We start from the raw sequence: 16,096 nt of genomic DNA, 5'->3' as shown, positions 1-16,096 counted from the left end.
GCAGACCTACACACTTAAACAGTTTTTCATCCTGACACACAGCACAGCAGAACAACCTTTTCTTTGGATCTGTTCATGATCCAAAGAACACATCAAGATGGAGAGCCCCAAAGATCAAGGAGTAAGAAGAAATGGGAGCAAATGGCATAATCTCATTTACAATGGCCTGCAGGGATTCGACTCTCCATGTCTGGGTCCTTCACCCTGGGAACAGAAGTAGGCATGAATAGATAATAGTACAGTTATGTAACCTAGAAATGCAAATAGGGAATGGAGAGGATGTCACATATGTCACTTGCTGCTTCTGAGGGAAGGCCTAGTCCTGATCTTGGAACTTTTTTTTTTGAGACGCAGTCTTGCTCTGTCGCCTAGGCTGGAGTGCAGTGGTGCAATCCCGGCTCACTGCAACTTCTGCCTCCTGGGTTTAAGTGATTCTCCTGCCTCAGCCTCCCAAGCAGCTTGGATGCCACCACGCCCGGCTAATTTTTCTATTTTTTTAGTAGAGATGGGGTTTCACCATGTTGGCCAGCTGGAATTGAACTCCTAACCCCAAGTCATCTGCCCACCTCAGCCTCCCAAAGTGCTGGGATTACAGGCATGAGCCACCGTGCCTGGCTGGAAATTTTATTTGAAGAATACAACAGAAGTATAAGAATGGCTGTCATACCTCATCAATTTCCAAAGAGAAATAGTCTGCAAGCATCTCGGCTTTCTTCTTCAGAAACTCAACAATGTATTCAGCAAGTCCTTCTTTGGGACCATCTTCCTCTGTCCAGCCACTCTCTGGACTATCTAAGGCAAGCATGGCGAGGTCAAAGAGTGGTGCTGGCTCCTAGGAAGAAACAAGAACATGAAGGAGCAAGCTTTAACGGGGTATCCAAATGAAGCCTGAATTCCCACAAATCCACTATCAGAATAGCAGGTGAGAAACCACAAATGTAACACTCATCCCCCATATACCCCAAAGGAAGTGCCCGAACAATCCACAACAAAACCCCTTTCCTCCTCTTCGTCAATGGCCATTTCAACAGAGAAGATACGACAGATGAAAAGCCTGCTGAACGGATGGGAAGGGTGAAGTCCTGGGGAGGTACTTTCCTTCTGTGTAGCCTTAAGGACTCAACTTTCATATTTCTAGAAAACCACGAGGCAGATCATTTCTTTCTACTGCCTCATAACTAAAATGCGGGGGTGAGGATGGAGAGTAAGTTAAATTGAATGACATTTCAGGTCAATCATCTAATGCAGAAACAAAGGGAAAACTATGCTTAAAAATAAGATGCCTAGGTTATCTTCCATTTCTCCCCTTCTGATGTTGTTATGTTGTTACTCATACTTTTACATATGTTATAAACCCACAGGACATTATTTTTTCATAATAGAAGAGTCCATTATCAAAAGGATTTAACAATCCTAAATGTTTATGTACCCTACCCAGTAACAGAGCTTTAAAATATACAGGCTGGGCGCGGTGGCTCATGCTTGTAATCCTAGCACTTTGGGAAGCCAAGGCAGGTGGATCACGAGGTCAGATTGAGACCATCCTGGCTAATACGGTGAAACCCTGTCTCTACTAAAAACACAAAAAATTAGCCGGGCGTAGTGGCAGGCACCTGTAGTCCCAGCTATTCAGGAGGCTGAGGCAGAAAAATGGCGTGAACCCGGGAGGCGGAGCTTGCAGTGAGCCAAGATTGTGCCACTGCACTCCAGCCTGGGTGACAGAGTGAGACTCCATCTCAGAAAAAAAAAGAAATTTTATATATATATGTGCGTGTGTGTGTGTGTGTGTGTGTGTGTGTGTGTGTATGTAAATGAAGGCAAAAACTAAGAGAACTGCAAAGAGAACAGACAAATCATAATTATAGTTGGAAGTTTCAATACCCCTTTCTCAATAATAGAACAGGCAGAAAATCAGGAAAGACATAGGAGATTTGGGCATCACTATCAACTTGATATACTTAGAACATTCGACTCAAAGAGATCAGAATACCAATTCTTTTCAAATACATATGGAACATTTACCAACACAGACCATATTCTGGGCCATAAAAAAAGTTTCATTAAGTGTAAAAAAAAAAAGGCAAGTATGTTCTTTGACCAAGATGGAAATAAATTAGAAATCAGTACCATATTTTTTAAAAAATCCTCAAGAAATTGGAAACTAAATAACACGGTTCTAAATAACCTGTGGGTCGAAGAAATCGAAAGGGAAATTAGAAGGTATTTTGAACTGAATGAAAACGAAAACAAACTATCAAAATTTGTGGGATGCTGTTAAAGCAGTGCTTAAGAGAAATTTGTAGCACTTAACACCTGTATTAGAAAAGAAGGTAGGTCTCAAATCCGCAACCTCAGCTTCTACCCTAAGAAATATGAAACAGGCTGGCCGCAGTGGCTCACACCTGTAATCCCAGCACTTTGGGAGGCTGAGGCGGGTGGATCACCTGAGGTCAGGAGTTCGAGACCAGCCTGGACAACATGGAGGAAACATCTCTACTAAAAATACAAAAATTAGCTGGGTGTGGTATACTTACCAACTCATTCTATGAGGCCAGCATTACCCTGATACCAAAACCAAAGACTAAAAGAAAACTATAAACTAGTAACATTCATGAGCACAGATAAAATAATTACAATAAAAATTTTAGCAAATCAAATCCCATAATATATAAAAAGGATTGTATATTATAACCAAGCAGGGTTCATCCCAGGAATGCAAAGATTGGTTTAACATACGAAAATTAATCAATGTAATTCACTATATTAACAAACTATAAAAGAAAAATCTTATGATTATCTCAGTAGATGCAAAAAAAAAAAAGCGTTTGAAAAAAATTCAACATCCAATCCTAAATAAAGTCTCTAGCAAATAAGGAACAGAGGGAAGTTTCTCAACCTCATAATGGGCATCTACAAAAAACCTATCTATGGCTAACAGCATACTTAATGGTAAAAGACTTTCCCCGTAAGATCAGGAACAAGAGAAGGATTTCCAGTCTTACCACTTCGCTTTTCCTTTTTTTTTTTTTTTTTTTTTGAGACAGGGTCTCGCTGTGTTGCCCAGGCTGGAGTGTAGTGGTGCATTCTCAGCTCACTGCAACCTCTGCCTCTTGTGTTCAAGCATTTCTCATGCCTCAGCCACCCAAGTAGCTGGGATTACAGACGTGGACTGCCATGCCCAACTGTATTTTGTATTTTTAGTAGAGACAGAGTTTCACCATGTTGGCCAGGCTGATCTCAAACTCCTGGCCTCAAGTAACCTGCCCACCACAGCCTCCCAAAGTGCTAGGATTAGAGGCATAAGCCACCATGCCCAGCCCATTATTTCCACTTCTATTCAACATTGTATTGGAGACTCTAGTCAGTGCAGTCGGACAAGAGAAAGAAAAGGCAGCTGGGCGCAGTAGTTCATGCCTGTAATCCCACCCAGCACCTTGGGAGGCCGAGACGGGCAGATTACCTGAGGTCAGGACTTCAAGACCAGCCCGGCCACATGGTGAAACCCCGTCTCTACTAAAAATACAAAAAAAATTAGCTGGGCGTGGTGGTGGGCGCCTGTAATCCCAGCTACTCAGGAAGCTGAGGCAGGAGAATCACCTGAACCCGGGAGGTGGAGGTTGCAGTGAACCGAGATCCAGCCACTGCACTCCAGCCAGGACGATGAGCAAAACTCCATCTTAAAAAAAAAAAAAAAGAAAGAAAGAAAAGAAAAGAAATAAAAGGCATTCAGATTGCATAGGAAGAAGTAAAAGTTTCTTTATTCTCAGAAGACATGTTCATATATAGAAAATCTGATAGAATCTACAAAAAATCTATTAGAACTAATAAGTGAGTTGAACAAGGTTGCAAGATACAGCATCAATGTACAAAACTATACGTATTTCTATATACTAGCAAATAAACAATAGGAAATCGAAGTTTTTTGGCTGGGTGAAGTAACTCATGCCTATAGTCCTAGCACTCTGGGAGGCTGAGACAAAAGGATCACTTGAGGCCATGAGTTTGAGATTAGCCTTGGTAACACAAGACTCCCGTTTCTATGAAAAAAAAAATTTTTTTTAATTAGCCAGGTGTGGTGGTACGCACTTGTATTCCTAGCTACTTGAGCCTAGGAGTTCAAAGCTTCAGTGACCTATGATCACGCCACTGCACTCCAGCCTAGGCAAGAGTGAGACCCCTGTCTCTTAAAAAAAAAAAAAAATTTTGAGGCCAGGCGCAGTGGCTCACACCTGTAATCCCAGCACTTTGGGAAGCCAAGGTGGGCAGATCACCTGAGGTCAGGAGTTCAAGACCAGCCTGGCCAACATGGTGAAACCCCATCTCTACTAAAAATAATTTAAAAAATTAGCCAGGCATGGTGGCAGATGTCTGTAATCCCAGCTATTTGGGAGGCTGAGGCAGTTTGAGAATCACTTGAACCCAGAGGGTGGAGGTTGCAGTGAGCCAAGATTTTGCCACTGCACTCCAACCTGGGCGACAGAGCAAGACTCTGTCTCAAAAAAGAAAAGAAAAAATTTTTGAAAAACACCATTTAGCATTTAAAAATGTGAAATACTAAGGGATTTATCTAACAAAAGTTTTTCACCCTAAATTGATCTAGATTCAACATAATCCCTATCAAAATCTCAGCAGGCTTTTTTATAGAGTATATCACATGAAAAAAGAAGATATGAAACCATATAAACAGGTAGTATGATTTTTAACTCAGAACTAAAATTCGGCATTGAAAAAGTTTTTGACAGTTTTCACAAAAAGCATAGGAAAAAAAAAAGTCTTGGAAGAAATGGACTAAAATTGTTGGTAGGGGTTGCATTTGGACCATGGCTTTAGACAATGTTTATTTTTGTCCCTTTCCAAGTATTAAGTGTCAGTAGATACTTATTTTTTTGAGGGAATCTCGTTCTGTTGCCCAGGCTGGAGTGCAGTGGTGCGATCTCAGCTCACTGCAACCTCTGCCTCCTGGGTTCAAACTATTCTTCTGCCTTAGCCTCCTGAGTAGCTGGGATTACAGGTGCCCACCACCATGCTAATATTTGTAATTTAGTAGAGACAGGATTTCATCATATTGGTCAGGCTGGTCTTGAACTCCTAACCTCAAATGATCTGCCCGCCTCGGCCTCCCAAAGTGCTGGGATTACAGGCATCAGCCACTGCACCTGGCTGAGGATCAGTAGATATTTATTAACTTCTGTACTAATAAACATTTGTTTAAGTTGGCTACCAAATGACTATTTTGCTAAAAAGTATAAAACTTCTTATAGACACCTCCATATGCAAATCATACAATACAGCAACTATCCTAAGAATTTTTAGAAAAATTTAATATACTACAAATAAGATATTAGTGGAGAGCTACTATTTTCAGAAATGATCAGTTGAAATTTCAGAAGTAAAAAGGATCTAAACTTACCGATAACCTCAGAACACCAAAATTGGCAAAATCATAAATGAGTATCTGGTAGAACAGTTCTTCACTGAAAATAAAAATGAAGTGAGTTTAAGGAATAGCTGAATTCATGCTTGAGATACAAGCAGTTGGGACAAAATGGGAGAAGTAATCCCTGAAACATGGATGAGACAGAAATAGTTCTGCCTGGCTGTGGAATCTGCTTAACGGTCTAACAAAATCTCTTACCCCTCCAAAAAGCTGGGATTCCCAACATCTTCAACCAGGGCTTTGAGTGGCCAGCCTCTAACAGATAGGTTAGAGCACTAAAACCAAGTCTGGCTTGCTACCACTCATGTTCTGTCCCTACCTGTCTGGTGCTATACACTGGTTTCTAACACTCTGCAGTAAAATTTAAAAAGTTTTTTGTCTGCTTACCTTTCCCCCACTTACAAAGAATCCTATAAATCACTTTTTTTTTTACAACTTATTAAAAATTATATGAAATGTACAGGGAGGGCAGGGAGTCTTCCTAAATAATCAAAAATAGACCTAAGGCAGGATTACACTACGCTGACATGTAGTTTAGGATGATACACTGGCTGGCGATAGTCCAAAAGCAGCTATGAAGTACACACTATATTGAATTACTTCCAAAAACACAATGGGAATAAATCCACATTTATATGGTACTTTATAGTTCTTAAAACACATTGAACCCCACAGACTTGCTTAAAGACTTCTTCTCATCAAAGCAGACAAAGCACCTGCTATGTCTGCATTTTGGTGGGGAAACTGAGGCACCTATTGAGTAGCTGAGTTATTCTATGTCAGTAAAGTGCTAAAGGAAGGACTTGAATCCAGATATTGAACTCTGAACCCAGTTCTCTCCCTATGTTTTTCTACCCCCTTACTGGAAAACCAATTCACATTTTGCAAATCTGGGACTGGCCTGAATTTGTATCTGTGAGATGAAAGAACATGAATGCAACTGTGATTTGGGGCCTTGGAGGTCATTCCCTTAGACATGCTGGAAAAGAAAAAGCAAGGGGAGTAGAATTCCTAACAAATTGAAAAGTGACAGCTCACTATACAAGCCCAAGCATTCTCAAAGCAGACAATGGAACTTGAACAGAGTTGCACCAAATGGGTTTCCGAGCCTAGCAGGAATGAGTTCTGAATACATACAAGGAGGTACATGTGCTAACAGGAAGCTTCTGGACTGGGGCAGTTTCAAGGGATGGCAAATAGGTTTCTATCTCATGTACCAACTCCATGCAATGTATAGTGGCTGCCCCACTGACAGGGCCAATAAGTACTCTGAGGCCACAGCAGGGCTTAGAGGGAGAGTCTCACAGTAGGTAGGTGATGTCTAGTATATGCAAGGTGGCAGCATCCTCCCATATGCATTACCTATTTGAGAATAGATTTAATACAGATTCTAGACTCAACAGGAGCTCATCCACCAAGGTCCCTGGAAACAATCAATAGAAACGTTGCCAGCCATGCAACAGTCAAATGAAACTGATGGGGTCACCTTTCCTGTGCTGATCAAGCCCACTGGCTTGCTTGGTGGCTGGAGTAGGCCTTTGCTCCATTCTCAAAGCTGGGAGGAAAGAAGGCATCAGGTCTTCTTTCTCTTGCATCACCTACAATACTCTGTTGCATACAGAGAATTCTCTAGCAGCACCAAACCCTCACCACCTGGTTCACAACATTTACAGGGTGCTGAGCAACTACCAAGGACTAGGCTTCTTGGGTTATTTCTTACCCTCACAAACAAACAAAACCCCTGCACATTAACTAGTAATACCACAACTTACAGATGAGAAATCTGAGACATAGTTTAGGAAAGTAACTTGTCTACAGTCAAATAAATGGGAAATGGTCGAACTTGGATTTGAAACCACATCTGTCTGACTCCAAAGCCTGTGCCCTCCCAACTACCTCATGCTGCTCTTCTTAGCTTTTGTGCCTGTGCTCCCTGGACCATTGTTCTAGTGGCTCTGCTTGTTCACACACTCACTGATTTACCTAAGCTTGGTGGTATTGAGAAGGTATAACTTGGTCTGATGCTGTGCCAAGGCCCACTGAGGATTCACACAGCCCACGAAGGAGTGGTTATGCAACATCTCCCGAAGAACTGCAAAACAAAAAATAAAACCAAAAAACAGGTAAGTAATGGAATCCTACCAACCCCACTTCATTGCCCAAAGCACCAAGCACCAGAGCTAGAGACACCAAGTAAGCAAAGAAGCCTGAATTGAGCCTCCTGGTGAAAACAAACACAAATGAGGAATAAAATAGAACTAATCTTTTAACACACAACAAGGAATTGCTAAAAGATTAAAGACACCCAAGGATCAAAATCTAAGACAAAGTAGGAACTCAGGTAACGAGATCTCTGAAGTCAACTTTATCCAAAGACATTTGAGAAACCTCAGGAATCACAAACATTAGTTTTCACAGGCTCTGAAGGTGGCAAAAGGAGGACAAAAGCATGGAATGGTTTGAAATGGAGAGTCTACTAGGAGGCCACTTTCCCAACACATGAAGCTGAGACTCCAAAGGCTGCACCCCCAGTGAAAAGGAAAACCATACTACTATGCCCATGCCCACTTCCCTGCCCCTCCAAGGGCAGTAAGCAAAATTGCCACCTCTAGCATTGGTGTTGGAAGAAAAAATGACACCCTGTGAATCTGTAATCATAAACTGGTCCTCATATGCTTTTCCAGTCAGGATTCATGCTAAGCAGGTACCTGAAAACCTTAAGCAGAGATTTTAATTTAAACTGATAATCGGGGCTGACTGTTCCTCCAGTTTCCTAGTAGAATCAAATGCAAATTCTCTCTGCAGAATTTCATTGTCAAGCCAGGCTTCAAGTAATTCCCCACAGATAAAGTATGAGGAATTAACAGTTACAAAATTACAAAAAAAGCCCCATGAATTAGAATCCGGAAGAATCCACAGAATGAGACCTGTAAAGGTTTCAGGAATTGGAAAGATCAGCAAATAACATAAAATAAGTATGTTCAGCATGCTCAAGAAGTATTAAAACCGGGATTGTAAACTAGTTCAACCATTATGGAAAACAGTATGGCGATTCCTCAAGGATCTAGAACTAGATGTACCATATGACCCAGCCATCCCATTACTGGGTATATACCCAAAGGATTATAAATTATGCTGCTATAAAGACACATGCACACGTATGTTTATTGCAGCACTATTCACAATAGCAAAGACTTGGAATCAACCCAAATGTCCATCAGTGACAGATTGGATTAAGAAAATGTGGCACATATACACCATGGAATACTATGCAGCCATAAAAAAGGATGAGTTTGTGTCCTTTGTAGGGACATGGATGCAGCTGGAAACCATCATTCTTAGCAAACTATCACAAGAACAGAAAACCAAACACCGCATGTTCTCATAGGTGGGAATTGAACAATGAGATCACTTGGACTCAGGAAGGGGAACATCACACACCGGGGCCTATCATGGGGAGGGGGGAGGGGGGAGGGATTGCATTGGGAGTTATACCTGATGTAAATGACGAGTTGATGGGTGCAGCACACCAACATGGCACAAGTATACATATGTAACAAACCTGCACGTTATGCACATGTACCCTACAACTTAAAGTATAATAATAATAAATAAATTTAAAAAAGAAAAAGAAAAAGAAAAAGGACAAAAATAAAAAAATAAAAAATAAAATTAAAAAAAAAAAAAAAAAAGAAGTATTAAAACCATGAGTAAACAGCAGGACACTATCCACTATCTCCTGGGATCAAGATTTCCAAATGAGCACATAAAAGTTTTTAAAAATGAAAAATACAATAATTGAAAAGAAAAATCAAGATAAACTTAAAAACAGATTTGACAAAGTTAACAAGGTAATTAACTGGATGGTAGATCAACAAAATTATCCAGAATGTAACACAGAAAGATAAAGAAACTGAAAATATGTAAAGATAACTTATGTACATGGGAGATAATAAATACATAACTCATGTTCCAGAAGGAGTCGGAGAGAGGGCAGGAAGAGGACAGTATCTGAAGACTTCGAAGACAAAATACCTGAGAATATCCCAGAAGTGATGAAAACTGTCAAGTCTCAGCTAGCAAGCCCAACAAAATCCACACGTGACACACAAGGTTACTACGTGGTAGTTTTAAAAGGAGATCTTAAAGGTACTCAGAAAGAAGAGAGATTACCTACTAAGTAAATAAAATATGAGACCGGTAGCTGAATTTTCAACAGGTAACAAATTTTAAGACCGATAGCTGAATTTTCAAGAGCAAGAGTAGAAATCAGAAAATGATACACTATTACCTTCAATGCACTAAGAAAAAATAATTGCCAATCTGGAGTTTTAAACCCAACACAAATACTTTTCAAAATAAGAGTGAATTAGACAAAGCAAAAAAAGTTTGCCATGGCTATTGTTTGAATGTCTGTGTGCCCACAAAATCCACAGGTTAAATACTAACCCCCAAGGTGACACTATTAGGAGGTGGGGCCTCTGGGAGGTGATTAGGTCTTCCCTCATTGTTGGGATTAGCGGGATTAGCCCTTATGAAAGAAACTCCGGAGAGCTAGCTATCCCCTTCCACCATGTAAGGATACAGCTAGACAGCGCCATGCATGATGAAGTGGGCCCTCACTAGACACTAAATCTGCTGGGGCCTTGATCTTGGACTTCCCAGTTTTTAGAACTTCTATTGTCTTAGGCGTGAAAGGACTAAGCCACCAAAGGCCCCACTAAAGGTTCAGGCAGACCATAAAACAGCTACAGGAAAGAATTATGATCAGATAATATGTGGCAAATCCAAACAAACTGACAATAACAAGTATCACAGAACAAGTAGATACAGGCATACCTCTGAGATATTGCAGGTTCAGTTCCAGACTACAGCAATAAAATCAATATCACAATATAGCAAGTCATGTGAAATTTTTTGTTTTTCAGTGCATATAAACTTATGTTTACACCACACTGTAATCTATTAAGTGTGCAACAGTATTATGTCTAAAATCAATGTACGCAGCTTAATTTAAAAACACTTTTTTGCTGGCCGGGCACAGTGGCTCATGCCAATAATACCAGCACTTTGGAAGCCCGAGGCAGGCGGATCACCAGAGATCAGGAGTTCGAGACGAGCCTGGCCAACATAGTAAACACCTGTCTCTACTAAAAATACCAAAATTAGCCAGGTGTGGTGGCACATGCCTATAATCCCAGCTACCTGAGAGGGTGAGGCACAAGAATCACTTGAACCTGGGAGGTGGAGGTTGCAGTGAGCCTGGGCGACAGAGTGAATCTCTGTCTCCAATAAATTAAATAAATAAAATTTAAAAAGTTTTTGCTAAAAAATGCTAATAGTCATCTGAGCTGTTGGCGAATTGTTATCTTTTTGATGGTGGAGGATCTAGCCCTGATGATGGCTGTTGACTGATCAGGGTGGTAATTGCTGAAGGCTGAGGAAGCTGTTGCAATTTCTTGAAATAAGACAACAGTGAAGTTTGCTGCATCAACTGATTTCTTGTTTTGTGAAAGATTTCTCTGTAGTTTGTCATGTTGTTTCATAGCATTTTACTCACAGTAGAAATTCTTCCAAAACCAGTGTCAATCCTCTCAAACCCTGCTGCTGCTTTACCAATTAAGTTTATATAATATTCTAAATCCTTTGTTGCCATTTCAACAATATTAACAGCATCTTCACCAGAATTAAGTTCTCTCTCAAGAAACTACTTTCTATGCTCATCCATAAGAAGCAACTCCTCATCTGTTCAAATTTTATCATGGGATTGCAGCAATTCAGTCGTATCTTCAAGCTCCACTTCTAATTTTCTTGTGATTTCCACGACATCTGCAGCTACTTCCTCCAATGAAGTCTAGAACCCCTCAAAGTTATCCATGAGGGTTGGATGCAATTTCTTCCAAACTCCTGTTAATGTTGATATTTTGACTTCCTCCCAGGAATCTCGAATGTTTTTCAGGGCATCTAAAATGATGAATTCTTTCCAGAGGTTTTCAATTTACTTGGCATAGATCCATCAGAAGAATCACTATCTATGGCAGCTAGAGCCCTATGAAATGTATTTCTTAAATAAGACTTGAAAGTCAGTATCACTCCTTGATCCATGGATTGCAGAATGGATGCCATGTTAGTGTTCATCTCCTTATATATCTCCATTAGAGATCTTGGGTGACCAGGTACCTTGTTAATAAGCAGTAATATTTTGAAAGGAATCTTTTTTTCTGAGCAGTAGGTCTCAACAATGGGCTTAAAATACTCAGTAAATCATGCTCTAAAAGATGTGCTGTCATCTAGGCTTTGTTGTTCCATTTATAGAGCACAGGCAGAGTAGAGTTAGCATAATTCTTAAGGGCCCTGGGATTTCTGGAATGGCAAATGAGCACTGGCTTCAACTTAAAGTCACCAGATGCATTAGTACCTATAAGAGAGTCAACCTGTCTTTTGAAGCTTTGAAGCCAGGCAGTGACTTTTCCTCTTTAACTATGTAAGTCATAGATGGCACCTTCTAATAGAAGATTGTTTTGTCTACATAGAAAATCTGTTGTTTAATGTAAGACACCTTCATCAATTAGATCTTCTGGATAACTTGCTATAGTGTCTACCTCAGCACTTGTGGCTTCTTTCCTTAAACCTCATCAGTCTCTGTTGGCTTTCAAGTTTTCTTCTGCAGCTTCCTCACCCCTCTCAGTCTTCAAAGAATTGAAGCAAGTTAGGGCCTTACCCTGGATTAGGCTTTGGCTTAAGGGAATGCTGTGACTGATTTGATCTTCTATCCAGACCACCAAAACTTTATTACAGCAATAAAGCTGTTTCGCTTTATCATTCATGTATAACTTGGCTAACTTGCACAAGAGGCCTAGCTTTCAACCTATACTGGCTTTTAATATGCCTTTCTCATTAAGTTCTTGCTTTCAGTTTTTTTGTTTGTTTTGTTTTGGTTTTTGTTTTTGAGACGTAGTCTCACTCTGTTGCCCAGGCTGGAGTGCAATGGCATGATCTCGACTCACTGCAACCTCCGCCTCCTGGGTTCAGGTGATTCTCATACCTCAGCCTCCTGAATAGCTAGGACTACAGGCGACCACCACCAGGCCTAGCTAATTTTTGTATTTTTAGTAGAGACGGGGTTTCACCATGTTGGCCAGGCTGGTATCGAACTCTTGACCTCAGGTGATCCACCCGCATTAGCCTCCCAAAGTGCTGGGATTACAGGCGTGAGCCACTGCACCCGGCCTCATCCTTTCACTTAAACACTTGTGGACACTTTGGGGTTATTGATTTGCCTAGTTTCAATATTATTGCATCTCAAGGAATAAGGAGGCCTGAGGAGAGTGAGGAAGACATGGGAACACCCAGTCAGTGGAGGGGTCTGAGCACACACATTTATTAATTAAGCTCACTGTCTTATGTGGGCATGGTTTATGTCCACATAAGACAGTGAGCTTAATGGTGCCCCAAACAATTACAATAGTAATGCCAAAGATCACTGATCACAGATCACCATAACAGATATAGTAATAATGAAAAATTGGAAATATTGTGAGAATTACCAAAATGTGACAGAGACACAAAGTGAGCACAGGCTGCCATAAAAATGGCACCTAATAGACTTGCTCTACAAAGGGGCCAATCTACAACTAGTAAAAAATGTAGCATCTGTGAAAATCAACTCCAGGTGGGCTAGAGGCTTAAGTATGAGTCTTTTAGGAAACAATCTAAGAGCATATCTTTAATTATCGCAAAGTTAGGATGGATTTCTTAAGCTAAAAAGCCAATCTGTAAAGAACAATTGATAAAATCTGCCTACATTAAATCTAAGAATTTCTGTTCCTAAAACAAGTATTCATTTTAAAACGTTACTAGGGGATCCCTAAACTAGGGGAAGATATTTTCATGTAACTCACTACTATCTAGAATATATCAAAAACTCCAAAAATTAGTTAGGAAAGACAAAAAAAGAGCCCATCAAATATTGGGTAAAAAACTTGAACACACACTTAACAGTTGATGAAATATACTTAATTTATTTATTGATTATTTATTTATTTATTTATTGCTCTGTTGCCCAGGCTGGAGTGCAGTGGTACAATCTCGGCTCACAACAACACCTACCTCCTGGGTTCAAGTGATTCTTATGCCTCAGCCTCCCAAGTAGCTGGGATTACAGGCATGTGACACCATACCCAGCTAATTTTTATATTTTTAGTAGAGATGGGGTTTTGCCATGTTGGCCGGGCTGGTCTTGAACTCCTGGCCTCAAGTGATCCACCCACCTCGGCCTCCTAAAGTGCTGGGATTATAGGCATGAGCCAATGCGACTGGCTGAAATACATTTAACTTTATTGCAACCAAGAAAATGCAAATAAAAACTACCATCAGATATTGTTTCACAATCATCAAACTGGTAAAAATCTGACAGTATAATTATTGGTGATAATATAAATGAATATGACCCCTCTGGAAAATAATCTGTCATTTTATGACCCAGCAATAATTCTCTTAAATATATGACCTAGAGCTTCTCATCCAGTATGCTAGGCCACCAATCAACTCATATGAGGCTGGGAAGCAAGGTGGCATGTGGGGACACAGGGACTGAGACCATATGAGTCCTCCAACTGTCCTTCAACAGAAGAATGAATGACCTGTAAATTCATGAAGCAGAATCTGTATTATACAGAAAAGGTAAACCAGAGCTATATGTAACAAGATGGATGAATCTTAGGAATATATGTATAGCCACATGTAAATTGCAGAAAAACTAAACTTACAGTGTAATTCTACTTTTATAAAATCTAAAGCTTGCAAAACTAAACAAATTTTTAGGACTACAAATGTAGGTAATAAAACTGTAATAAAAAAACTATAATAAAAAAAGGAAATAATAATCCCAAAATTTAGAATAGTAATCACCTCTAAAGAAGAAGGGAAGGGAATGGCACAGGGGAGCAGCACATAAGAGCCTCAAAGGTGATGGTGATGTCCCATTTCTTAGGCAGGTGCTATTGTCACAAGTGTTCATGTTTTTCTGTAGACGCTACATATATTTTATAAATATGATTTTTAAATTTACCAATGTATATGTATGTGTGTGTTATGCACATATATATATACTTGTGCATATATCTATGTGTGTGTATATGTATCTTTGTTTTCATGAAATAAATAAAAATATCACCAGCAAAAAGGAAGAGTGGGGACAAGAGAGGTTGGAGAAAACAGCATGGGTCATAGCACAGCAATAAGCCTATACATTATGTTTTTACTATACTTTTCTTTTTAAGCTTTGGCACCACAAGTGAATTATACTATTATAGAAGTTCTGCAATACTATCCCCCACTCCATAAAAAGAGGTTTATTATCTTCATTTTTAGAGTAAGTATTCCTCTCTGTTCCCACTGGAAACTCGATGTCTCTACAGGATGTTCTGCGTAGGCGGAAAATGATTATTTTAAAAGCTGGAGAACATCAAATAATCCTGAATAATGAGGCACTGGAGGAAAGGGAGAGCAGTGTAATCCACTAAAACAGTCAGAGATTTTCCACACAGAATGTCCATGGACTGCTCTGACGCATCCAGAGCTACTGAAGCGCAGCCCTGCCAGCAAGACGGGGAAGGGAGGCAGCAGCACCAAGCACAGGGCTTTTCTTCATTGGGCATTGTGAGGCTTCTTGTACCTCTTCACAGCCTCTTATCAGGACTTAAAACAACTTTCATTTCGTCCCTAACCTAAATATCCCCATAGTGCTGGTCTGCAGGCATTTCCCTGCCAAAATCGGACAAAATCCGTCTGTACTTCAAAGCCAAACCACATATCTGAGTTCATAACTGAGGCCTTGAGTCTCAGCATCTTTTTCTGAGAAGCAGCAAGGGAAACCAAACCTGAAGAAAGGGCGACCAGTCCTCTAGTTCCTAATGCTCACTTGCAAGGGTAAATGCCCCCATCCCCTGCTGGCTGTCTTCCAATGGCCACTGTATGCCAGTACCCTTGCTGTTACCAGAGATAATCCAGACACCCTTCCATCCCTCTCAGGAGATCTCACCCTGGCTTTCTGCTGAACTGGCCTCATATCTCTATTAGAGGATTTCTTTCATTCTACCTAAACAATTCCCAGATAACACCACGGTATTCTTTAAAGCAGGGGTCATAGTTGATCCATTTCACTTCCTACTTCTGAGCTTGGCACAGTACATTTTTTACAGAGAAGTTACTTGACAAATGTTCGCCGAACTGATTTCTTGTACCAAAAAAACCTGTCACCTAGTGACAAACCATGAATATATACATTCAGACCCAGGACTGTTCACCAAAGAGCAAGAAAATGAAATTAAGTGTGGATATCTGGAGGCAAAAAACGTTAAGGGTATTTTCACTCTAAATGGTAGCAAATAGCTTATGACATTTCTTAACCCCATTAATTAACAGATCAAAATTATGGGACTAGCAGTAAGTAAATTCAGTCATTACTAATCCCTGAGATGAGCCTTATTCCATAGAATGCTTGCCTGGATACTGGAACCTGTCAAAATTAACCTCACTTGTTAACTCAAAATGTGTCCACCATGGATGGGTAAATCCCTAAACTCAAGAGAACTGTCTAACTGAACGTTCAACTTTGACATCCCTTTAAAATAAAGATTCTAGGGCTTTACCTCCCAG

General features: G+C 40.2%; 1 protein-coding gene across 34 annotated transcripts in view; it reads right to left on the bottom strand.

Annotated features, from left to right (window-relative positions):
- The window catches only part of MLH1 (mutL homolog 1), a 54,643-nt gene that overhangs the window by 2,487 nt on the left and 36,060 nt on the right, over positions 1-16,096 (bottom strand). For 33 of the 34 annotated variants that reach the window (XM_077992066.1, XM_077992068.1, XM_077992067.1 and 30 more), the window contains 3 exons: positions 7,421-7,529; positions 5,411-5,474; positions 668-832 (listed from right to left, as the gene is read on the bottom strand). In XM_077992066.1, coding sequence (XP_077848192.1) covers positions 668-832; positions 5,411-5,474; positions 7,421-7,529 — 338 coding nt within the window. The remainder of the gene's footprint in view (positions 1-667; positions 833-5,410; positions 5,475-7,420; positions 7,530-16,096) is intronic. The other variant, XM_077992058.1, reaches the window with a different exon arrangement.

Source organism: Macaca mulatta, chromosome 2 (assembly GCF_049350105.2).
Source record: "Macaca mulatta isolate MMU2019108-1 chromosome 2, T2T-MMU8v2.0, whole genome shotgun sequence".
NCBI classification, from domain to species: domain Eukaryota; kingdom Metazoa; phylum Chordata; class Mammalia; order Primates; family Cercopithecidae; genus Macaca; species Macaca mulatta.
This window is presented reverse-complemented; position numbering and strand designations above follow the sequence as displayed.